General features: G+C 43.2%; 1 protein-coding gene across 1 annotated transcript in view; it reads right to left on the bottom strand.

Annotated features, from left to right (window-relative positions):
* CNTN3 (contactin 3) overlaps window positions 1-26,409 on the bottom strand; it is a 130,222-nt gene that overhangs the window by 12,384 nt on the left and 91,429 nt on the right. The window contains exons 7-13 of the mRNA XM_068154378.1: window positions 20,454-20,590; window positions 17,509-17,638; window positions 16,174-16,324; window positions 7,039-7,166; window positions 5,401-5,576; window positions 1,281-1,398; window positions 42-200 (exon numbers count right to left, since the gene is read on the bottom strand). Coding sequence (XP_068010479.1) covers window positions 42-200; window positions 1,281-1,398; window positions 5,401-5,576; window positions 7,039-7,166; window positions 16,174-16,324; window positions 17,509-17,638; window positions 20,454-20,590 — 999 coding nt within the window. The remainder of the gene's footprint in view (window positions 1-41; window positions 201-1,280; window positions 1,399-5,400; window positions 5,577-7,038; window positions 7,167-16,173; window positions 16,325-17,508; window positions 17,639-20,453; window positions 20,591-26,409) is intronic.

Raw genomic sequence — 26,409 nt, forward strand, 5'->3', positions numbered from 1 at the left:
AGAACAATTCAACAGAGCCTGTAACAAGAATTGTGTTCTACCTGTTGTAACTCGCTGCCAGCCAACTGAGAAGGGCGTCCTTGCTTGTATGGTGTAAGTGGTTACTGGGCTGTGATTATCTGTGCCTTCTTGCCAGGAGATCTGTGCTGTGGTGTCAGTAATTTCATCCACTTTCACATGTTCAGGGGGCCCAGGTGAGCCTGGAATCAGATTGAAAAATATACAGCATTTTGTAAAGGCAGTACCCTGGAAAGCTCTAACACAGCAGCCTGGATCCCCACTTTATCAGTACTGTGGGAGGAAGAAAACAATTCAGCCTGGCATGAGAACACTTGGAATTACTGTTTTACATTCACTAAACTCTGAACATCTAACTCAGAACCACTCTGAACTGCAGCACAGGTGACAGGGTTTTGGTTTTTATTCCAAGGGCCTTTGTTCAGTGTGATCCCTTGATCACTCCAGTGCCTTTTACTTTAGTCCTCAATGTCCTTTTGTAACCCACTAACACACTGCTGCACTCTGCTAGCTTTTTCAGCTACAGCTGTTCTACTGTACAATGCACTGTAGCAATTCTTCAGCACAACATGTGATCAGCACCCTGAGCAGCAGGGTTTTGTGTCTTCAGCACCAGCAAAGGGGTTGAAATACCTTAACAGCACATTGACAATTAGTAAATATCTGGAGTATTTTAAACTACATCAAATAAGTGTTGATCTCATAATGTGCTTTCCTAGATCAAAGCTTCTCTCTTGCATTATATATAGCTGGAAAGCTACAGTTCTGGCTTAAGCACCAGCATTCCAGCTCTGAAAAAAAGGGAATAATCCTGCACTATATGCTGCAAACTCCAGTGTGTCCCTGGAGCAAAGCCTTTCCCAGGCTCTGGCAGCCATTGCCCATTTCACAGAAGGACTCCAGCGTCACCAACCCTAACTGTTCAGTTTGCAGAGGCATCAGCTCGCCGCTCTGTCACAGCTGCCAGTACCAAGTTCCCTCTCATCACTGACTTGAAGGATTGTCACAGGCAGAAAAGCTGTGACGTCAATATTACATCCTCCAGCTCTTAATTTCTCCGGGAAAAATTAGACTTCGTCCGAAAATTGAGCTGAAAGTCTCCCTAACTGCAAGGCAGAATGGAATAATTCCAGTCACGGTCATTCATCACTTAATGCAAGTCATGAATTGTTTCTGTAATCTACAACCATCAGTTGTTTCTGTAATCTACAATATAAAAATGTTAGAGAACGTGATTCATGGGAAGGGAAGCTGAAAGGTACCTCGTACGATAAGGTCTGCTGCCGATGCTACGCTATCCACTTCCGTCTTCACCATGCAAACGTACTTTCCACTGTGTTTCAGCTGGATGTTTCTAATCATTAAATCCCCTGCTGCACTCTGTCGAAATACAAAGTTCTTATTAACATAAACATTACTATCTTGGTGTTTAATAGCAATATTTGTAAATGAAAGCAACCAAAAAAGTCAAGAGAAAGTTGTTAAAGATGGCGCTGGCAGGGCAGCAAGGCCAGCCCCTCAGCTGCTCCATGCAGCTGTCTCTCAGCATCTTCCTAATAAACACAGAATCAGAGAATTGGTTTGGTTGGAAAAGACCTTTAAGATCGTTGAGTCCAACCATTCTCTACCAATTCTGGTGCTAAACCCTCAGCACCTCATGAGGTAGTGCCCCTCTTTTCCAGGAGAAGTAAGCCGCAATAAGGTTAGCTCATGCTGGGAATGTGCCTCCTGACTGCTGCTAGGAACCATGGAGCGAGTCAGTGCCTTGTGACCAAGCAGTTATCTCAAAATCCTAAGAGAAAAATGCAGGGTTTATGGCCTTTAACCATTTTTCTCCCCCATTGTCTCTCTCATATCATCTTCTGAATCAAGGGAAACAGCCATAAAACTTGAGTGACAGCTGTGATAACTTCCTACCACATTAGGGCTCCTGGTATTTGTTTTCCACATTTCCAAGACCTTTGGTAGTCAGTGTCACTTCAGACATTTCCTCCTTGTGCCAGCTGAATTACTGCATTAACCCAAGGTCACGACATATTTTCCAGGTGAAAAATCTCTCAATCAGATTTTTATTTGTAGAAGTTTTCCATTTTCTAAAAGTTTTCAGGAGAAGCAGAAATTCATTGGAGGACAGAACCCTATCTGGTGGTTATCTTCAGCTACTCTGGCCACAGGACTGATTCTGGGGTGTACAACAGTTTGGGAGAAAATGTAAGAGACAATTCTGGAGTTTATTTTAGTACTGGGAAAAAAATAGCAACCTTTCGATGCTCACCCCCATTATTTCAGCATGAGGATGTTTGAATTCTTTATGCAACACAAACTGAAAGCAATCAAGCCTGATTCCCTTCTCTGCCTGGTGAAAGCAGAGATCAGGAGATTCACAGAAAGCTTTGGGTTGCAGCACAACTCAGTGCTGACTGTCTACCATACATGAGATGAAGGCAATCTAAAATCCATCCAAAATCCATCTGCTGTTTGCAAATGGATATTCAGGGAATGACCAGCAGCAGCAGTGCACACTCACAACCAAATCATGCTCTACACAAACTTGTTTCAGCAAACTAAATTTAAAGCATCTTGACCACGAGGCCTGTTGAACAGAATGATTTTACTTGACATAGACCCCACCAAAATATTAACACTGCACTTGAATGATTTGTGGCTGTTTTGGGGAAGAATCCCAAAGCAGTGGGGAAAACACAGAAACCTGCAGCAGCAAAAAGCTCCCAAGCAGATGACGCCCCCATGGCTCTGCAGGCCAGCAGCAGTATCTACATTCTTGCCTAGCCAAATTAAATCCTTGTCAGCGTGGACAAGGCCAGGTGACAGAAGATCATCTTCCTTTCTCCATGCTACACAGCACACAAAGACTGAGTTGTCCGTGCAGCTGCTGAAGTTGCTTTTGCTTCTCCTGACTGGATAACACCCTGAGCCATTGCTGTGCTCGGAGAGCAGGTGACACCCCAAACAGTTTAGAGGCAATCTGTTCAAACTGTGGGAATCTGCTTGGTGTGCTCTGCTCTTTGGATATATCATCTGCATAACACACAAGAGAGCAGGAAGACACTGTTACATCCTGCATTTTTCTAACCATCTGGAAGACCAGGTGGTGGTCCCATAACATTCCCACTAACTACTACATGTTGGACACCTCAGGCACGTGCGACAGGGACTTCCAAGATGTCACTACACAGAAAACTATCTGGTGAAAAGTTACTTTGCTTTTGCCATGTTTGTGACCAAGAAAATTGTTTGTGCACGGGTATTTAAAAACCCACACACACTGCAGCCATTGGAAGGCTTAGAATATGCAAAGAAGGAACATAAAGAGAGCTGATGGGAGACCCTCTTACTCTCTGCAACCCCTTGAAAGGAGGTGTTGGTCTCTTCTCCCATGTAACAAGTGATAGCACAGAGAGGAAATAACCTCAAGTTGCACCAGGGGAGATTTAGGTCGGATCTTAGAAGAAACTTCTTCAAACTTCTTCACTGAAAGGGTTCTCAAAGCCTGGAACAGGCTCCCCAGGGAGGTGGTTGAATCCACTTTACTGGAGGTGTTTAAAAGACACAGAGATGAGGGACATGGCCTAGCACCAGACGTGGTAGAGTTAGAGAATTGTTGTACTGGATCTTAAAGTTCTTCTCCAACCAAAATGATTCTGTATTTATGTTCACTCACCATGCCCCATCAAATTATTTCATTGACTGTAATGTGATATAAGCTTCATAAAACTCTTGTCCTGGGTTTCTCAGTAACTCATTCAGTTTTGTGCTAATGAGCTTCAATCCCTCTGTACACAAATTAAACTTTAAAAACACCCCAACCCTTAAATGGCTACTTTCCAACACACACACACACACCCCCCCCCCCCCAGTTCTGTTCTGTCCCTTAGGACAAATTGCCAAGTCAAATGCTCTAGATACAGGGTTCTGAGTTAGGCAATGCTCACACTCTGGATCTGTATCCAGCATCACTGGAGAATTTGTGGTGCAAAACTACTTTTTGATGCCTTTTTTCAACCCCCAGTGGCAAAAAGAAATTAAATAAATAATGCAACAAAATAATTAAATAAAATAAATAAAATCAAATAAATAAAATGAAAGAAAATAATAAAATAAAATGAAATGAGACAAAAGGAAACAATCGAAGCACCTAAAGCAGGCTTTGATTTGGAATTAGGCCTGGGTTTGGCTCTGCAAAAAGCTGGATTTTTTTTTAGTGAGAAAATTACATTTTCCTATCAGCTTACAAAGCCTTAATGAAGCCAACTGTCAGATTCAGGTTCTGGTCTGGTTTTAACAGTTCCTTTCTAATATTAGTGTTTGTATATACAACCTGAGTACAGCTGGGGGGAAATATTTCTAAACAAATAAAGCCCATGTAGCAATCCTAGAAGGTAACGGGCTATGAAATCAGAGCATTCCCATTACAGCTTGACAGATGGTCAGTTTGTAATCCTCAAAACATTTCTGTGAACATGCACATGATATATGAATATCTCATGGCTCCTGCAAGGAAATCTCATCATCTCCACATGCACTTCTATTTAATCAACTGCAAACTGCAGTACAATCCCCGTGTTTGGTGCCTACTGATTAAATGCTAAATCTTTCAAGGTTTTACAAGCAAGAAAAAGAAGCAAGTTAGGTAGTGAAGTGTCACAGTTTCACAGGCAGCAGTGTCTAACCCGCAGCTATTCCTCCAGAGCAGGAGATCTGGCAAGAATATGCAAAAAGAACCTTTATGAAGGGTTCTAATGGCCAGTTTCACACCGATGCTCAGCTGCTTGTTTTGTCATCACTTGGCTGTGGCTTGCTCTGTAATGAGCTCTTTTGCTGTAATTGATTTCATTCTCCTGATAGATCCTGCATCTGTCCCATTGCTTTACATCTCATGTTTTGATTAGAAGGCACCAGTGATGCCACCACACACCCCCCAGCAGCATCTCCGCATCCCACATAGGAAATATTTAATGAGATGTATGGCTTCTCACCCAGGGAGGCTCAGGCAGGATGTTGAGGCATACATTGTGAGGCAAGTGGAGGAAAAACAAGGGAAGATGAGATTTTCTCTTTGGCTTTAGGCTGGGGGTTATGAAGTCTGGGCCAAGTTCCTCAGTCTTTGAAAAAAAAAGTCACGTGGGGCCAGATGCAAAAAAAGAGCTGGGAACTTGCATGGCTTCAGGTCTAAGCTACAAGGTGCCTGTACAGTGGGTTATGGGCAGCAAGCTAGCTCAGTGAATGGTTTCCCACCAAGACAGATGCAAATGGTACATGCTCAGAAGAGAAGCAGCATCCTAATTTTAGCATGTTGAAAAAGGAAAAAATAAATAAGGTTGTCTGTGCCGCATAAGGCAAGTGAAGATATTTGCCACTTACCCCTCCAACCTTCTCAAAATGGGAAGCATCTTTCTTGAAGTCTGCGAGTGTTCCATTGAAGTACCAGGTGAAGCTGATGTCCAGTATAGGATCATGCTGAACCTGGCAAGGCAACACAACACTTTCTCCCACAGTGACATCCATGTTGGAAGGTGCCAAAGTAATCCTTGTTGGCTCTGTTGAGAGCAGAAGTATCAGTTATTGGATCTCTGTATTGCTGAGCTTTGCTTGCCACGAATATTCTACCACGTTCTTCAAATCTAATTACTGGCTGTCACTCCAGACTATGCAGCTGGACTATAAATGCTGCTGCCTGACCCTCTTGTTGGACCACTCTGTCCTTGCACATTTACCAGCAGGAGCTACTCGATCCTGAAAAGGTATATTTTAACCTGCTGTGCACAGGCCAACGTGCTTTACCAAGCTAAGTGCACTGCAGCCCACAACAATGAAATTCAAGAGCCTGTGTGGTTCTCAGTAATAACACTCAGGTTTTGGAGCAGGAAGCTGTAAGCAGCAGCCACTGGGAAGATTAAGAGGTAGGAGTGAGCGGAGCAGCTAATAAAATTGGGAAACTAGAGGAAATCAAGACAGGGTAGAAGGCATTGGATATTTGGGTCCATATATCATATAGAACAGAAATAGTGCAGCAAGAACAGTAAGAACAGCTGCTTGTTATTCCAGCATCACATTAATGGAAACAAGTTGCAAGTAAATATTGTAAAACTGAAATATAATCTTGGAAATTACTTTCTATATAATTCTATTATTTCCATATAAAGGGAAATGAATCATTTAGGAGCACAGATGGACAAAGTGCAGCTGTTACTTCACTGACCAAACTAATTCTGTTTGGATCTATGAGCTCTCTAGGATATGGAACACAGTAGCATTAGATAATTCTGACTTTGGAGAGCCTTTCAGATACTCTTCCTTTAGAAAAGATCATGAGAAAAGACATTCTTCAGACCAACTTCAGACCAGTGTCTTAGCAGCTAGCAATGGATGACTTAGAGGAAGGGGCAAGAGCCCATCTAACAACCACCATGGACAGAATTCACTTCTGAAAGACTTCAGACTTTACTGCCCCTGGAGTCCCTGAAGGCTCCTGCAGCTGGAGTCCCTACCACATCTTTTTTTCCATGAGCAAAGAGCCTGTCATTCCTTAAGGCTAGATATATTTTGGACTGGAATATAAAATTTCCTTAAATACTTTCCTGAGGGCCATGTGGGTTTTGTTTGCTTGGTTGGGGGGGTGGTGGTGTTGTTTTGTTTTGTTTTTCTCAACAAATAAGAAACATCTCCAAACTTAAAAGCATAACTGCGTTACTTAGGATTTAGTTAAGTGAGAGAAGGGAGGAAGTGTTCAATAACTCCCTCACAACTGAGAGTTTTCCTTATCAATGACATAAAATCTCTGAGTCTCTTTCCTCTCAACTAATAACAGAGCTATAGCAAATACCCTTTTAGCTTTATGTATTGTCGAACACACAACTTCTCACATCCTTTACTTTCCACCACATTTAGTAGTTCTTCAGTAGGCAAACTCAGACTCCACATCATTACAGACTTCTCTTGCAGAGCTTGCAGTTCACTTTGCATCACCTCACAGACACCCCTCTGTTTCACCTCACCTACCTGTAACTATTAAGCTTGTTGAGCCAGTGGCTGTTCCAAACTGGTTTGCTGCCAGGCACATGTAGCTTCCAGCATCAGCTTTGGTCACATTGGCTATTCTTAATCCACCATCCTTCAAAAGTGTGATTCTAAAAATCATGAAGAGATTTACAAAGTTGCAGCATTGGTTTGTAGGGAAAGCACTTTGCTACTCACACTCTTACCTTAGATCAATCCAAATGTGTGCTTGAAATATTTGTGGCCATACACTGGCAACACAATCTAAATCTGAACTCATCTCGAACTCATATCTTGAAGCCACAATTCTGGCCATCAGCAGAAGCACTGTTTAAGACATGTATGTGTGCAAACACATGTTTGTGTGGGAGGAAAAGCCTACATGAACACTCCAGGTGAACATCACGAGTGTAACAGGTGCCAGAGTATCACAGTTGTCAAAGTATCAACTGAAAAGGTACCCAATGCCATGATCCTTAACATTTCTGAGCAAGGGAAGATAGCAGTCACCAGGATTTTGCCTTCTCACTTGCATGTACTTCATTATTAACCTGCTTCCATTCAGTGCAAAATTACTTAAATATATATCTCTGTTCTTGTTTCTTTGAAACATATTTCAGGCAAATTAGTGTCACTCCATCTTCACTTGCCCCAGCTTAGGTTTAGTTCAGTAAAGTTAAATACATACAACAAAAAGGCAATGGAGAAGTTTGCTGTGTTAGGTGGAAACTAGGATCACTGCTTTTCTTCTCAAAGTTTGTCCTGAGCATGGTTCCTTGCTCTTCTGGCAGTCATGAAGTGTATCTGACAGCTCAGCATGATCAGTTCCTCACATGAAAGCCCACGTGTGCCATGGTAGGTGGTTGAAGAAAGACACTGCAAGGCTGAAAGCTCTGCACCAGCTGCATCTGTAGTCTTTTAGGACTGCAGCCAGGCACAGCTAAAACACAGCAGGTGAGTGCATCACCTTAGATGTAACTGCATTGCAAAACTAAAAGTTGAGCCATAAAAGGTAGAATCTTCAGTAAACTGCACTGTCATTAATTATTTATAGCCATTACATGATAAATAATACAGTGTTATGATGTGTTTTGGGGGGGTTGTGTTTAAGCAATATGCCTGAATTCATTATTTCAGTGAATAATTAAGTTGGCAAATAAGGAGCAGCAGAATGCAGCTCTAGAGTTTGATCTTATTCTTCACCCTTAACTTCTCTGATCCTCCATAACCATGTTCACTAAGCACAGACCACACTGGTGTGAATCTGTTGTGGCTGTGAAGTTATGCTGTTCCTTCCCCTTAGCAGCAAGTTCACCTAATCCTCAGAGCTGCGCAGAGACTGCATTTGAAATGTCTGAAAACAGGAATCTGGATTCCTTCCACAGCTGCACTGATACCACTCATCTCTTTACAACAAAACACACTCCAGAAATAAGCACCAATTCCAATTGTTTTTCTTAATTATTGCATTTTCTTGAAGGTGTTGCAGTGCTCATGGCTGCAGCTGACAGACATTTCTTTTGGGCAAAGGTGGTGCAACAATGGAGTTAACAGATGCAAATTGTATGTGATAGCAAATCATCTCGTTAGAATGACAAAAGCATCTTCTGTGCGGGAGAAAAGAGTTAAAATAGACACTTCAATCAGCTTACATCTGGAGGAAAGATGGTACCTGAGACAGTGTGGTGGTGGTTTGAAGAAGGTTTGGGGGGAGGCTGGGGGGGGGGTGGTGGTGGTGCTTCATCAGTGTCAGCACAAGTGACCTCCCTGAGGCATCTGAACATCTCTTGGAAAAATCCAAGTAATATTTGGCTGCACTTCACAAGACTCATAGAATGGTTTGGGTTGGAAGTGATCTTAAAGATCATCCAACCCCCCTGCAATGGGCAGGGAAACCTTCCTCTAGACCAGGTTGCTTAAAGCCTCATCCAGCCTGGCCCTGAACACTTCCAGGGAGGAGGCATCCACAGCTTCTTTGAACAACCTGTCCCAGTGCTTCACCACCCTCACCATGAAGAATTTCTTCCTTATATCTAATGTAAATCTCCCCACTTCTAGTTTGAAATTGTTACCCCTCATCCTGGATCTTAGGAAGATCTTCAGTATGAGGGTGGTGAGACTCTGGAACAGGTTGCCCAGGGAGGTTGTGGATGCCTCCTCCCTGGAGGTGTTCAAGGCCAGGTTGGATGAGGGTTTGAGAAACAGAGCCTAGCTGAGAGGTGTCCCTGCCCATAGGAGGTTGGAATAGATGATTTCTAAGGTCCCTTCCAACCTAAGCCACTCTATGATTCTATCACTACCATCCCTGATAAGGAGACCTTTCGTATTAGTTAGCACAACTGTAATTAATTAAATCTTACAATACAATTTGTAGGCATTTTAAACATGTTGAAGACAGGACTGATACATTTTATATGTGAAAAGTGTTAAAATGCATCCACCACGGTTGCAAGCAAGCTATTGAGTTGTTGGACTTCCCAGCTTTCTGTGCAGTTTGCAAAGGTTTGTGTTGCACCATCTGCTCTGAACCAGTTTCCAGTAGGAGAAAAAGAAAAGGCAGAACCAAATAAAAACTCAACAGCATTCAGAAAGCCTGAGCTCAGACAAAGGAAAGCAATAGGATCAGGGGGCAAACCCGAAAATGTCTATTGTTTAATTAAAACGAATCCCGTTTAGAGTGCTCTGAGCTAGCTGCAAGTCTAGCTTGCCTACAATAATTAAGCAATAGGCTTATTAAAACTGAAATATAATTAAGAATCGAGTTGTGTGTGGGGTTGGTTTCCCCCCCCCCCGAATTGAAAGAAAAAAAAATAAAATCAGCCAATCAATTCTAGAAATAAAGAAAAGAAAGAAAGAAAACAAACCATTGCCAAAACAAAAGAAAATCTTTGCAGGTAAATTACAGAGAGAAAGGCTTCACTTTTTCAATTACAAACCAGCAAATGCAGTGCAACCTCTGAGAACACTAAACCCCGAAATAGCTCTGCCCCTTCCTGCTGAAACAGAGAAACTGAAGCTTTTAGCATGCTTAAAATGATTAGATATTCAGACACTGTGATAAAACAAGTGCACTGTGGCTGGCCCGCTGCCAGGCACCGAGCTGGAACTCTAACATAAAAAAATAACACATCCTTTGGCGTTGCCTTTATCTGCAAGTGTTTCTCCAACACATTATGCTGAAGGCCAGCAAATTTCAAAGTGAATTCCATTTTCAACAACCTGCACACTTCTGATGCACTGGCAAACGGCAGAAACCTTTGGCCCTGTAAAATAGAGATGCATTCCACTTGCATGACTGGAGATCAATTTAGAACCTATCTGGTCATCGGATCAAAGCACCATTGACAAAATAAACCCATAATCTCTGGCTAACTCTTCAGCAAAATTACAGGAAATTAGTCTTTGAGAAGATTCTTTTCTTTCAATAGCCAAAGGAATGACATAAAAAACTCCAACTAAAAAATAATCTAAGCCCATCAGATGATTTAACTCATGCCCATGCTTTTTGACTGGGGTCAACAGAATGAGAAGGGCAATTAACTGGCTACAGAGCTTCAGGATCACAGGATGCTAGGGTTTGGAAGGGACCTCAAAAGATCATCCAGTGTAACCCACCTGCCAGACTAGGATCACCTGGAGCAGGTCACACAGGAATGCATCCAGGTGGGTTTTGAATGTCTTCAGAGAAGGAGACTGCACAACCTCTCTGGGCAGCCTGCTCCAGGGCTCTGTCACCCTCACAGTGAAAATGTTTTTCCTTACATTCATGTGGAACCTCCTCTGCTCCATCTTGCACCCATTGCCCCTTGTCCTGTCATTGGACATCCCTGAGCAGAGCCTGGCTCTACCCTCCTGACACTGCCCTTCAGTGTCTGAGGTCTCCCCTCAGGCTCCTCTGCTCCAAGCTCAAGAGCCCCAGCGTCCTCAGCCTTTCCTCCCAAGGGAGATGTTCCACTGCCTTAGGCATCTTTGTGGTTCTGTGCTGGACTCTTTCAAGCAGTTCCCTGAGGTCCTTCTTGAACTGAGGACCCAGAACTGGATACAATATTCCAGATGTGGCCTCACCAGGGCAGAGCAGAAGGGGAGGAGAACCTCTCACCTTGATTCCTTTGCTCATTCCATCATCCCAAATTATTTCTTGCAAATGTCCATTCCTGCATTCTGGTGGGCAGCACATCTTCCTTCAACCCTTCATGAACTGAAATCCTATTTCCTGTCTTTCCTCCTGCGTGTTCTGCAGTGCCCCCTGCGCTTTCACTTCTCTGCATTTCACTGCTCTTTTCTGTCCAGTTCCCTTTAGTCAAAATATTAAAAACATAATAACCCCCCCAAAGGACATAGTTTGCAAATCTACCAGGAAGCAAGATTGCATTTTTCAGCACTGAGTGATTTCTCAGTCTCAAGCTCATGAATCCATGCTGAATTACATTTTCTTCCCTCCACAAGACATATGATATTCAGCTCATTTAATTAAAATGTACTGAGTCATTATCCCAATCTCCATACTGTGAGGACACAGCACCAGTTACAAATAAATTAAGAAGGAAGGCAACGGTGCCGTCAAAATGAGAACCTGTCAGCCTTTACTGGAGGAGTGTGGTCAGTACCTCCAGCTAAACATAAATATTCTTACAACAAAGGCTGGGAATACATTGAAGTAATGGAGGATTTGTGCCTCCTTCCTATTATTCAAAAGGGAATTTGCTTAAAAGTGAGACTCAGCCCCTGTTGCTGCACCTTAGGTGATGTCACTTTTACAGCTGATTTCAGGGGTAGTTCCACCCTCATGCTAAGCCACGTTTGGTCTCTTAGCCTTCTCAAAAGACTTCCCAGTTTAGGTACAATTAAAATTAGCATGGTCTACACCAAGGGATTCACACTACAGCGCTGGTGGAATGCATTCCTGTGAGACCTGTGCTAGAGTCCCTGGTCCTGCTCTGGCAGGGGGGTTAGACTCAATCTCTGAGATCCCTTCCAACCCCTAACATCCTGTGATCCTGTAAACTAGCATGGTCTGTACCAAGGCATCCATCCCACAGTGCTGGTGGAACGTGCTGCCACATCCTCAGAAGACTACAGACTCGAATGCTTATTTAGGTGACAATGGCCCCATTCTCTACCAACCCTCAGGAACTCCACTATAGCACCAGCAGATCTACCAACATCAACAAGAATATGGTTTTAACTAGTCAAGGGCAAATAGATTTAGGAAACTGTATGTGTGTTTGTCCACATGGGTGTAAGAGACCTGCCCTTACAGGAACTGATTTCATAGAATGGCTTGAATTGGAAAGGAGCTTGAAAATCATCTAGTTCCAACCCTCATGCCATGGGCAGGGACACCTCTCACTAGACCAGGTTCCTCAAAGCTTCTTTCTCATGTCAAATCCAAATCCACCCTGGTTTAGTTTAATTTATGGTGACAAAATAACTTGCTGCACTCTTTGAAGACTGATTTCCTTCTTGCTCTTTACAAGTAAATGGCAACTCTAATGGGGGGAAGTCTGTCTCCGTCTCACACTCAATCTCCATCTCTCCTAAGGAGCACTCTGTGAGCCTGATCCCTACCAGAGATTTGAGTTCCAAATGTAACTAAGATCATCCTGCTTCTCCTGTTTCTCCTAGGCAATGAGCACACTGGAGCTCTGTGACCAGCACTACCCCCTTCTGGGAGACTCATTCCTCCCTTTTCCTGCAATTAAGACACCCCCACACCAGCCTTCTACATTAGAAATGCAGTTAGTGGTTGAAAAATGTCCTGCTAATTGGCAACACTTTCCTGAGCTGCAAGAACTGTAGAACTGCAAGGAATCCATGAATTGCAATTATTCATGGCAGACAGTAATGAACTCCAGTGCTTTCTGCAAAGAATCACACTGCTGCTCTGCTCTGGAGCGGAGTGTACTTCATTTAGATTGATTCAGCATTATTGCCTTTGTTAATTCTGTTTCCTCACAGTGGGGTGTCCAAAAATACAGGAGGAGACACTTCGGGCCCCATTTTAGAAATACCTGCACTTTGCAGAACTAAAAGCCATCAATTATGTTCATGAATCTAAGCAGGCAGCACCATGCATGCTCAATGCTCTTTCAGAAACTGCACATTGTTTTCTTTAGCCTGGTACCACCCACAAGTAAAACTGGTAGGTGCTGCTTTGGAAGGGCAATCCAAAACCACAGAATGTCTGAGGGTGGGAGGGACATTAAAGATCATCTACTCCAATCTCCCTGCCATGGGCAGGGATGCCTCTCAACTTGATGAGGCTGCTCAAGGCCTCATCCAACCTGGCCTTGAACGCACCCAGGGAGGAGGCATCCACAACCTCCCTGGGCAACCTATTTCAGAGTCTCACCACACTCATACTAGAGGACTTCTTCCTAAGATCCAGTCTAACCCTGCTCTCCCTCAGCTTATGACCATACCCCTTTGTCCTGCCTCTAGACATCTTCATGAAACATCCACCTCCAGCCTTACTGTAGGATCCCTTTTGGTATTGGAAGGCAGCTCTAAGGTCCCCCTGGAGTCTTCTCTAGGCTGAACAACCCCAGCTCCCTCAGCCTATCAGCAGAGGTGTCTCAGCCCTTGGATCGTCTTTGTGGCGTCCTCTGGACTCGCCCCAACAGCTCTGTGTCCATCTTATGCTGGGGACACCAGAACTGGATGTGGTATTCAAGGTGGGGTCTCACCAGAGCAGAGTAAAGGGGCAGAATCCCCTCTTGACCTGCTGGCCACGCTCCTCTTGATGCAGCACACGATTTGCCTTTTGGGCTGCATGAGTGCACTGCTGGCTCATGGGGAGCTTCTCATCAATCAATACACTCAGGTCTCTTTCTTCAAAGCTACTCTCAACCCAGTCTGCACCTAGCCTGGATTTGTGCCTTCAGACCATTAAGACCAGATCTTAACTCCATCCATCCAGACAGCTCACAAAGCAATGCAGTAGTGGCTGGAATGCTTTTTGACACATGCAGAACCTTGCAAAGCATGCTTGGCAACTTTGACTGTCATGAATCAAACCTAGACATGTGGCATGGCATGGCATAGCCCAGCCCAGCCCAGGTTGGAAAAGACCTTTGAGATCATCAAGTCCAACCCATCACCCAACACCATTTAATTAACTAAACCATGGCACCAAGCACCCCATCCAGTCTCTTCCTAAACACCTCCAGTGATGGCGACTCCACCACCTCCCTGGGCAGCACATTCCAATGGCCAATCTCTCTTTCTATGAAGAACTTCTTCCTAACATCCAGCCTAAACCTCTCCTGGAGCAGCTTGAGACTGTAGGAAGGGGAAGGATCCCAATCTTCTTGCCTGCTTTTCTATGGAGATAAAATCTAGGAACTTTCTCAAATGGAGAAAATCAGCTGCTATGCACAACAGGATGGAAGGTTGCATGTAGGAAGCAAAACCAGGTAGTGTTATTGTGAATAAGATTTTGCTTGCAGGCACACAGACAGCTAGAGAGTCTGTGGTACCATGTCAAGCTCTATAATGGCAGACACCTCATCTCCTGCCAAATTGCCACATGTTATCACTTGAACACTGTTGTGGTCTCTGTGAAGAAAGGGCCAGAACTGCACAGATCAGAAAACAGCAAATGTCCAAATCTTTTAGGTAAAAGGAGAGAGCTCCAGCCTTACAACTGAACAGTGTTCTCAATCGTGGTTCCTAAAAGTTTTTGGTCATCTGGCAGCAGCATCTGTGTTTAGGAATTTCAAAGCAAACCCACAATGGGGTGTTTTACAGAAACACCAGGACCAGAAGAACCTCTCAGAAATACCTTCCAGATGAAAGGCTAAGCTTTGTAAAACCTAACACAAAGACCTACAGGAGAGGGGTGCATTCATGAAATCACAACACACTGCCACAGCAATCCTCCTTCAAAACTAAAGTGTGCAGTCCCATGCCTGGACTTCTGGATGCTTCAATGATACCATTGTCCCCAGGTTCTCCTGCCAAGTACAGGGTGATAGCAGAGTGCTGCAAGAGCAGCATTGACAGTCACTCTCTTCTCATTGCATCTAGGTGAACTCTAGATGACTCTCGGTGGCTTTGCTGTGACTACAGTCTGTATCTAACTCAGACACTCCAGCTCCTGGCTGCAGAAAAGCTGACCTCAGGGCAGATGAAACTCCCAAATAATTTTTCTGCTCCTCTGAGTTTTTACAGCCTCTGAAGTGCTGCAGCTGGAATGTTCTGAGTACCAAACTGCCTAGTTCCACACCAAATCACTTATGTAAGTATCTTAATTATACCATTCATCCAAGAAGGGCTTTTTTCCCCTGTCCAGTTCACTATCTATAACTCTCATTCTCTGCAAATACTGAAATGTAGAAACAGGAAGCAGGAAAAGGCAGCAGTCCCCAGTGCTGGAGAGACAGAGAGCAAACAGCTGCTCCAGAGAGCAGAGAGGTACACTTCTGCAGCCTGATTATACAATTTAATCAGCAGGCTTGTGCCAGTTTAGTTTATGACTAATTCAATCATGCTTTAATGGTTATTCCTGGAAAACATGCTTACATCTTGTGGGAAGTCAATAGCTGAGGACACAGGTGAATAACAAGACTCTCCACTGAGAATTACTGACACCAAAACACGTTTCCTCTTGTGTAAACACTACCTTGTTATCATGGGTAGATACATTTCATGGTTGCTTGAGAACCTGAAAGGGTATTTTAATTTTCTTTTTGTGTTTTCATCTGTGACTCTGGACCTCCAACTTACTAACATTTTTCCCCTCTCTCAGCCACATCATCACCATGGCTCTAATATGCCTCATTTGCCTCCTTGTCGGTATTTTGTTGAAGGCCATTAGTATTGTTTTGTAGGCTTTGTCTCTCCAGTTTTCTAGCAGCACCTGATTCTCTCTAAATCAGGCTAAACTCTGCATTAAACTGAAAAGAAAACCTGGCCCTTGACCTCAAAGATAGTAATATGAATGTACCCTCAGTGCTCAGATACAACAGCAATTGAATAACCACCAAAGAGAATGTTCCCAGCTAGACAGGCTTCTAGCTAGCCAGGGTCCCAGCTGGAGAGGCTTTACAACTACGTGGATCTACACAAGCCACTGCTACATAACAAGACACAAACAACCTTTTTTTAAGATTAAAACAAACCAATGTAACTTGATACCTTTCATTTTCGTGTAGCTGCTCACCTCCCTTCTTCCAGGAGCATTTGGCCTTAGGGGAAGCTTTGGGTTTGCATTCAAAATCAACTGTGCTGCCTATCTGAACCTGGATCAGTTTCTTCATTGGATTCTTGGAAAAATCTGGAGCAGAAGCTAAAACACAAGGGATAGAAAGAGTGAAATAAAGCACCTTTTACCCTGTCAATGGTACTGCTATTTAGAACTTACATGACGCTTCTCAGATTCCAAACAGGATTAAAAACATGAACTAGTTCAAATGGATCTTCCAGTAGATAATTATGCATTTCTCCTCATACTGGCACACCAGCAAAGGTCTCAGCTGTGCACAGTATGTCACCTAACAAAGCATGCACAGAAGATCCCATTGACTTCATCTGAGATAAAGCTCCCAAACCCAGCCAGCATTGGACACACGCCTCAGTGCGAGCACACACAGTTTGTCCAAGCCCAGGGAGAGCAGTCATCACCAGCAGGCTCATTACAACTCAAGGAAGTGGTTGGCTTCTAGTTCCACGTGACATTGCGTGTCAGATATGTTAGATGACAGAAAATTAGAGTGCTGTTCATGCTGAATGGGTATGGTTTGTGTTAATTAGCAGTTAAGAAAAGGCACTTGGCTTCTACCTATAGTAGCAGTGAAAGAAAATTCAGTATTTTAAGAGACTAAAGGTGAAGGAGGAGCTGTAACCTTAAAAATAGAGAAGAAATAATGTCCCCAAAACACTGGTCTTCACAAGCTTAGTTCTGAAATCAGTCTGTGTCGGAGGTAAGTATCACACAAGCAGGAGAGCAGAAGGCAGTCACACGTTCAGCACTGCCCTCAGACAAACAGCTGTTACTATTTCAAACTCAAACACACACCATTTGACTGATGGATTGACAACCCCCTGTCCCCTTGCACACAAGAGCATCCTATTGCTTTTAAATGCCATGGTTCCACGGGGAGCACTGGAGCCAGAGTGCAGAAGGTGAGTGCCTCTAACTGATGTGTGGAGCCAGTGCTGCCTCCTGACCATGTCAGCCCTTTTAATCTTTGGGCCTGTGTCCAAAATCCCTATCCCTGCTCTTCCTCTAATGAATAATTTAGCTGTGTTCTGTTTTAAAGCAATGAATTGGACTGTAAATCCTCTGGAAGCAGATGAGTCAATGCCTCAGCATTGCAGATAAAGATATTAGGCTGACAAAAATGTTTACTTCAGTGATAGCATCCGAGTGAGTTAAATTTGAGATCATGCTGAGATGGGACAGGAGGCAGGTGGAGGGGGTGTGGGGAGGGAGAAGGCATTTGTGTTTTAGTGAGAAAGCAAAAATCTTACCTACAACCCTGAGCTCTGCACTGGAATAGATGACACCATGTTTATTTTCAGCTATGCATTGGTATCTGCCAGAATCTGTCAGATTTAGATTTGATATTGTAAGTGCACCATTTTCAATTTGGATCCTTCCCTGAATATTAAGAGAAACATCTTTATTGATGAGATACTTCCTGTGAAAAATTTAAGATAAGTAAGAAATATAAATAGGACAGCATAAATACAGCAAATGGGGCAAATGTAACAGCAGCAGCATGAGAACAGGTCTGGGGTAAGTGAGATGACAGCATTGTGGTGTGACAACAGTGATCAAATATGGAAACACAGCGTATGGAACCGAGGCTTCAAACTTGCTCGCTTTCAGAGAGGCTTTGCAATCCCAAATAGCCTCCCATGTCCCCTGAAATATGGACAAAACCATACCAGGCTCCTCATGACAGCCCAGAGTATCCAAACTGTACAGATGGCCCTGGCATTTTGTACTATTTAGAGATTTCACACATGCCATTTGCTAATGAGCTCTCTGTAATACTATACAGTAAAGATTCCAACAGTCATTAAATGGAAGATGTATCTAAATGCCTTAGAGCTGACAAAGCTACTGAAGTACAGGCATCTTCTCCCCTCACTTGTTCTTGGAAAGCTATATTAGTTACAGGAAGAAGTAACTAACTTGAGGGTGGAATGGTGAGAAAAGGAACTGGTGGCAAAGACGAAACCAAGGGAGCTTTCTCTCTAGGGAAAGCCAGAAAAACAAAAGAACAAAAAATGTCCTCAAAACCATTCTGTGGTATTTCATTTTTGATCTAGACATGGCTTACCAGGCCTAAAGCAATGGTACTCACTCTGCCTTTTCCTAAGAGCATGTACTTACAGTTAGCCCCACTGCAGGGTGACTGGCTATCTATGAACAGCCAGGACAGCTCAGCTCAGCTCCTCCTTTGACAGGTCCCCTTCCCAGTTTCTTGCAAGGCACTCAAGCGAGTTAGACAAAGGACAAAACAATCCTAAAAGGGAGCAAGGCTGAATTTCTACATCTTGCTCCTCTCTCCAGCATTCCAAGCTGCTGCTCTTACCCTTCCTTACAAAAGATTTGGGTTTCTTTTGGAGAAGGGGAGCTAAGTGGAACAACCCCAGCAGAAGAAGGATCATTGCAGTCAAGGAGCCAAGGAGCTGAAGATAACTGATTGGTAGAGACAGAAAAATCCTCCTCCAATGTCTCCTCAGTGCTGGCCTTCAACGAGTTAGTCCTAGAGTTTACTGTCCTTAAAATATTTCCAGAGTAAGTCATGCTTATGCCCTGACACCATGCCAGAGGCTGGACACCAAGACTCAGAAGTGGAGAAATGGGAAGACTGAATGAGAGGAGATATTTTTGTAGCCACTGAGGTAAAAAAAAAAACACATTACCTGGGTGACTTTGTATGATACAGTAACAATGCTCTTAAATCACCAGGATGAGACTTTGTGCTCCCTCATTTAACCTGTCTACAAAACACTGCCATTCCCTTTAGCGAGCGTATAACTATTACACTCTGACTGGCAAGAAATGGCTTTCAGTGTGTAGATCACTTTTCATAGCCATTCACTGTATCCACTTGAGGGGTCGGCTCTTTCTTCTTCAACAGAGAGGGTCAACACTGAGCTAAAGCCAAAATACCTTCCTGCACTGGCCATAGTTTGCATTCTTGATAGCTTCTGCTGGGCAGTTTTCTCAATGAAGCAGTGAGATTAAAATCAGTATAGCTATCAGATGCCTTTCTGTGTTTCTGATCTGGGAGAAAAGTATATTCAAAGTACAACCTCTTTTCCCTGTCACTAGATGCGTTCTTTTCCATTAAGTGACAATAATAATAATAATAATAATAATAATAATAATAATAATAATAATAATAATAATAATAAACAACAACCAGGTTGGAAGAGACCTTCAAGATCATTGCATCCAACCCATCAACCAATCCAACACCATCTAATCAACTAACCCATGGCACCAAGCACCCCATCAAGTCTCCTCCTGAACACCTCCAGTGACAGTGACTCCACCACCTCCATGGGCAGCCCATTCCAATGGGCAATCACTCTCTCTGTATAGAACTTCTTCCTAACATCCAACCTAAACCTCCCCTGGCACAGCCTGAGACTGTGTCCTCTTGTTCTGGTACTGGCTGCCTGGAAGAAGAGACCAACATCTGCCTGTCTACAACCAGAGCTCAAGTGGCTCAGTTGGTAGCACATATAGACCCTTAATGGGAAGGTCATGAGTTCAAGCCTGCAGTGGGCAGCAGTGTCCTCCATACTCCAGTCAACGAGGTCTGTGGTGACAGGTTGGACTTGATGATCTTTGAGGTCCCTTCCAACCTTAGGAATACTGAATCTAAACCTCCCTTCAGGTAGTTGTAGAGAGCAATAAGGTCACCCCTGAGTCTCCAGGCTAAGCAACCCCAGTTCCCTCACCCTCTCCTCACAGGGCTTTACAAATATATTAAAGCCAATACCTTTGTTCCACTGCTCCTTACATGACATTATTTGCACCAAGTAATAGTGACCCTAAGAATTTTCAGGAGTTTTTGCTGATTTTTCATCAAGAAGTTTGAGTATATGCTCTTATGACCTTTAATGAAATGCCAATAGCAAGTATAACAAAATCCTTGCAGTTCTCTATCCCCCATTTGTGGTTCTTAATTTATAACTTTAATTAAACTTCCTTCTCTAGAATTCCCTTACCACACTCATTTCTGTGCTTCTATCATTGCTTTTAAATCTGATTTCAGCTGAGATGTTTTTATACAGCATAATTTGTGTTTCTGGTATTGCAGCTTTTGAAGTTTCCATCTGGATGCTCTTGACAAACATACAAAAGCAGTCTCAGGTATTTCTCTAGCCTAATTCTCACGGGAAGTATTGTTAATTTCACATAGCATCATGTTTTCAAAACAGGATGTTACCTCTATTGACAGTTGTTCTCCATTCTTCAGCCACCTATATGATGGTTTGGGCTTCCCACTTGCTCTGCAGTCCCAGTATAAAGTGTCCTCTACAGCAACTTCAGTGTCTTTTATCGTCTGGACCCAGTGAGGTTTTGCTGCAGAAGAAATAAATACACATCAACAACAACTCCTCTAACAAGTTATTGCTCCATGTGAGAATCAAAGGGTTAATTTGCATGGCACTCATAAGATGGTTTGTACCAACAGTGGTTCAGCTTCAAGGAACCTCATGGAACAAACTACTCACTGTTCAAAGAGTCACAAAATGAGTTTGGAAGGGACCTCCAGAGATTGAGGCCAACCCCTCTGCAAGAGCAGGATCAGCTAGGGCAGGCAGTACAGGAATGTATCCAGGTGGCTTTTGAAAGAGAAAGAGACCTCTCATCCTCTCTGTTCCAGTGCTCTGTCACCCTCACCATAAAGAAGAGTCTCCATGTGGTGTGGTGGCACCCCCTGTGTTCTAGCTTGTACCTGCTGTTCTGTGTCCTGTCACTGGGCACCACCATGGTTTAGTTGATTAGATGGTGTTGGGTGACAGGTTGGACTTGATGATCTCAAAGGTCTTTTCCAACCTGGTTAATTCTATTCTATTTTTTTTTTATTCTATTCAAGAAGAGCCTGGCACCTTCATCTTCACCCACCCTTCAGACATTTACAGATATTGATATGATCCCCTCTCTACCTTCTCCAGACTAAACAGTCCCAGTTCTCTTAGTCTTTCTTCATGGGAGAGATGTTCAAGTCCCCCAGTCATCCTAGTAGCTCTCCAGTGGACTCTCTTCAGAAGATTCTTGTCTCTCTTGACTTGGGGAGCCCCAAGTGTGGAGGGGGAGGAGAACCTCCCCAGACCTACTGAACAGAGTTTTCTGAGTGTACCCCAGGATGCCACTGGCCCTCTTGGTCACAAGGGCACATTGCTGTCCCATGGAGAACTTGCTGTCTATTAGGACTCCAAGGTCTTTTTTTCATGGAGCTGCTTTGACACATTTTTATCACAAGCAGTAAACTAAAATAAAATGGAGCTTAGAAACCACTGAAGTCAAGCTAATGAAACCAATATTCAAACCACTAATCATTAAACAACACAGCTTTGAAACTGAGGTACATGTAAGATAAAGATTTTAGTGGTGGGACTGGGATTAAATAATTGATGGAGCTAAATCATCAAATTAATACTGAAGTGAGTCCTTTAAGTCCCAAAATGAAATGCAATTGTAGGGAAACTCTAGTTCTAAACACCACTTAAATTGCTTTTTAATGCTAGAACTGGATGAAGATGCACAGACCTATGAAGCTGGTCCGGCAAACGTTAGTTCTAGCACAGCATTTGGGGGATGCAAATCAAAACATGGCCTTAAGAAAGTTCATAAACCCCACTGGTAAGAAACCAAATAAAATCTGTATTCCTAGCACACGTCATTCAGAATTATTGAAAACACAATTACAGCTCTAAAGATGGAGTTTAAAACATCTGTTACAGCTCTCCTAGGGTAAAAAACCCAAAAGCTGACTCAGAAAGAAACCATCGCTGTGTGAAAGGCAACAGTAGTTTCTGCCTTTAGTGCTACTTCCCACAACAGAGCTAATTCCTGTGAATTTTCTTTCAATCCACTCAATTTACTAGAAAGTTTATTATCTCAATGTTTCACCAAGAAAAGACAAATTCTGGACTTTGCAAAACAGATCTAAAGCAGAATGAAACTGGCTTGCAAATGCATAGCTAAAGGCAAAAGAATTTTCCAGAGTCCATTGATTACTGTAAAGATTTTCATAGAGTTTTAATTTAGGAAAGTCTTGTAGCACTCATTTCAGAGCAATTACAAGGAAAGGAAAAAAGAGACCCTGGTGATACAGGAAAATATTATTTAATGGATGAGTTTTGGAAGCACAGAAGGTCAGATTAATTCCTGTTGAAATTCCTACCACAGTGGAGTTATACCAGCAATTAATTCTGGCCAGGGAAATGAATGACTGGCCAGAAGGAAGTCTGCAGCACAGCTGAGAGCTGAACCTGTTCCATAGCCACAGGCACAAGACCAGCAGACCAATGCTTGGATGAGGGTTGGTATTAATTGCATTAAAAAAAAGCTTCCCTTTTCTCTAGCATACAGATTTTCTCTCCATCAGGCAAAGCAGAGATAAGATCTTACCATGACCATGCACAATAGCACCCTTCTGATAACGAGGATTAATAGTGTTTATGATTGCGGTATATACACTTTGGATTAACTTCTCACAGAAGGCTTTACTAGGATGTATTAATTGAGGTATTAGCAAAGGGTTTGGAATTCAATCAGTATTTGCTGACAATGAAACCCTGTTATTACTTTTGTTTTGCACATCCCTCATGCCTCGTGAGGTGATTGTCCCCTTGTACTCAGCTCTGGTGAGGCCACACCTTGAGTACGGTGTTCAGTTTGGGGCACCTCAGTAGAAGAGAGACATTGAGGTACTAGAGTGAGTGCAGAGGAGGGCAACAAAGATGATGAAAGGCCTGGAGAATAAATCTTATGAAGAATGACTGAGGAAGCTGGGGCTGTTCAGACTGAAAAAGAGGAGGCTGAGGGGGGACCTCATTGCTCTCTACAACTCCCTGAAAGGACATTGAGGAGAGGCTGGTGCTGGTCTCTCTTCACTGGTAAATAGTGATAGAAAAGAGGGAACAGCTTCAAGCTGTGACTGGATAGGTTCAGACTGGACGTTAGGAAACATTGTTTTTTTCCACAGAAAGAGTGGTCAGGGATTAGAATGTGCTGCCCAGGGATGTGGTTGAGTCATCAACCCTGGGTGTGTTTAAAGGTGGTTTGGATGTGGTGCTTGGCGATACGGTTCAGTGGTGAACGTTGTAGAGTAGGGTTCAGGGTTGGACTTGGTGATCCTGAGGGTGTTTTCCAACATGAATATTTCTGTGATTTCACCATTTTGGTGATGATAAATTTTCTTACACTCTCTTTATCAAGGTCAGCTCTAAAAGACAGCATCAACTGATCTTTGTGTCAGGCAAATCTGCTATCTCCCTGATGATGATTTTAGTTAAAGCTTCATCTGGTAAGAGTTCAAGAAGGAGCCATTGCTTTATCTCACTTCATCGTCTGGTGTATTTGCCCCACATATATCAAGGGCATGAAAGCTCAGGACTCCATGTCACCATGCTTCCTGCACTTTGCATGCCTAAATATTTACACAATGTGCAACAGTGCATGAATTATTGATGGATCCATACATGTGCAATGTTTCACACCTGCTGCCTATCTCCACTTGAAAGTAGGCTAAATGTAGTCTATTTACAAGTTCAAGTTCTTGGATTCAATTCCATTAGTAAAAAACCTTGTCTACACCACAGATCTTCATTTCAGGAGTCTTTGTGTCAGACAGTCTCCATAGAAGGCTCCACAATAGATGTGATAAACTCTTTGGAAAGCATGGCAGCAGGACAACCACTCAAACCAGAAACAAACAGAACAGTTTCCCAAGCCACAGCACAAGAATTTCCAATGCCTGCTTATCCACCAAGGAGGGATGACGTAGACTTCAGTGATTTTCTCAAGGCAGGCTCTTTTTCCCTTCAAATTACCGATGAAGGAATCCAGCAGGAAGAAAAACACTCTTTTCAACCTGCCACATCTCAAAATCTTTAGAGAAGGCTGTAAAGGTATTAGAAACTCTTTGAAACAGAACAATTCAGCTAACTAGTTCAAAATTGAAATGGCAGCTAAATGGGGCAATTCCAGGTGGGACTATTCCACTGAATGCTCTACTCCTGGCCAAAGATGTCCACTTGGCAGCAACTGAGAAAAGTGCAGGCAGAGGTGATGTATCAGTAGGTCTGTATACTCTTTTTAAAGCATGACCCCAAGCCCTTTTCTGTTGAGCTCTGTCTCAGTGTACCTAAATGATTCGGAATGCACAAAGTCATTCTGCCTAAGGTCTAGTCGCTGCTAGGCAAATGTTACTTAGAACATCTGGTTCCACCACCACTACAACATGTGTGCTCCTGAAGAGAGACTAAAGACTTGGTAACAAAGCCTCCTTCTCTCATTGAGCTACTGCATTGGCTTGGTGTGTAACTTGGATCTTCCTGAGGAGACACCACTCCTTCCTCCCTAAGCAACAAATAGGCAATGAGGCAACACATTTTCGTTGAGATGGAAAAAAACCCCAACAAGGAGGTGATCTCCTGTAAGTTGAGAGGTTAGAAATTGATTTTAATGCAGTTTGTAGTGCAGGGTTTGAGACTGTGACAGGAATCCATACTGTGCGATAATGTTAAGAATTCTTAGGAACTTGCTGTGCAATTGTCATGAAAGATTCATACAAAGTTCCCTGAGGATGAAATACTTGTAGGTAACTGATTCTCTCATGAAGGTTAGCCATCAGCCTCATGGTCACTCACTTGGAAAAGCACCTGCCTGTGTTTTGCTTCACTTTCTCTGGCCTAAAATATTCCTTGCAATCCCCATGGTCCCACAAGTAAGAAGTGGTACAAGTGTTTAAATTCATAACATTTATCCCTGCGAGAAGACTCAGCCATCATTTTTTTGGTGGCTACGATCACCCTTTTCTTTCAGCTAATTAGGCCAGGCAGGTCTTCCTGAAGAAAATTGTTGCTTCATTACACTCCAGGGCACCCCTGCAGTCCATAAGGAAAGGAAGGTGTTTTAGACTTTTAAGAAACACTTTGCAATAATTTCTCTGGGGGCTGATGTGAATGAAAACCAACTGCAATGAGTGACTGCTTCGAAGCTCTTGGAAGCAGTGGCTAAAGAAGTTGACACTTCTCAGAAGGGGTGCTGAGACCTGATTTGTAAATGATTTGTGGGGTACCAAGTACAATGGCTGTCTACATGTGTTTTTGTACATGATCTCCTTCAGAGTAGGAGACTCCAATAAAAAATGTCTTTTTAATTCCTGAGGTCATTGAAAATGAATAAAGCAGAAGCAGAGCTTCAGGCTCATGACTTCTGTCTAGACACTGCATTCTCACAGAGAGTACTGAGGTCTGCCAGGCCTCTGCCTGGAGGCAGAAGACTACAGGAAGCTCTTCTAGAACAGTCCCTAATTGGGGCTTGCACATAAGATGCAGTCTGCTTATATACCGATCTCTACTTTGAAATTTACAGTATGAAAGCTGGGCTGCAAATACCCTCTGAAAATCCTTTTGGTTAGCTCAGCAGTTGGGCCATAAATCAGAGTCAAAAGGAACTTCTCATAGTTCAAGGGAAAGCAGCTATGAAGCATACTGAGGAAAAAACAACCAGAAAACATGACCTTCATTTTGCTAGGCAGTATATCTGAAAGTCAGGCTATGACACTCATGCTGATGCCTCCAGCAATGACGAACCTTATTTTACCTCAAAACTCAAAGGGACTTTAAGCATGATTAACTTTTTTTTTTATGATAGAACAATTGAGCCAGGAGAAATAGCTCACATCTCCCTGAAGATGTCTACTATTTGACTTCCATTCAAAAGTAAAAATGCTCTCAAGCAACAGGTAATTGATACGTCATTGGGGAAAGTTTTAGTATGTAAAAGGGATGGACAGTTTGACTCTCTAGAAAGACAATGAAATGAGTAGCATTGACAATTCATAGTAGTAGTATCAGTCAGGGTTGGAAGGGACCACAAGGATCATCTAGTTCCAACCCCACTGTCATCGGCAGGGACACCCCACACTAGGTCAGGCTGGCCAGAGCCTCGTCCAGCCTGGTCTTAAACACCTCCAGGGATGGGGCCTCAGCCACCTAAACTCTAGGTTGATCAAACTCAGCAACTCCTTGACCTTATTTCATAGAACCACAGAATCATAGAAGATTAGGGGTTGGAAGGGACCTCCAGAGATCAAAGAGTCCAACCTCCCCAGCCAAAGCAGGATCATCACACAGGAACACCTCCAGGATGGCTCTGAAAATCTC

The sequence above is a fragment of the Melanerpes formicivorus genome, unplaced genomic scaffold (genome assembly GCF_026170545.1).
Source record: "Melanerpes formicivorus ecotype bairdi unplaced genomic scaffold, bMelFor1.0.p_v2 SCAF_28, whole genome shotgun sequence".
Taxonomy (NCBI): Eukaryota; Metazoa; Chordata; class Aves; order Piciformes; family Picidae; genus Melanerpes; species Melanerpes formicivorus.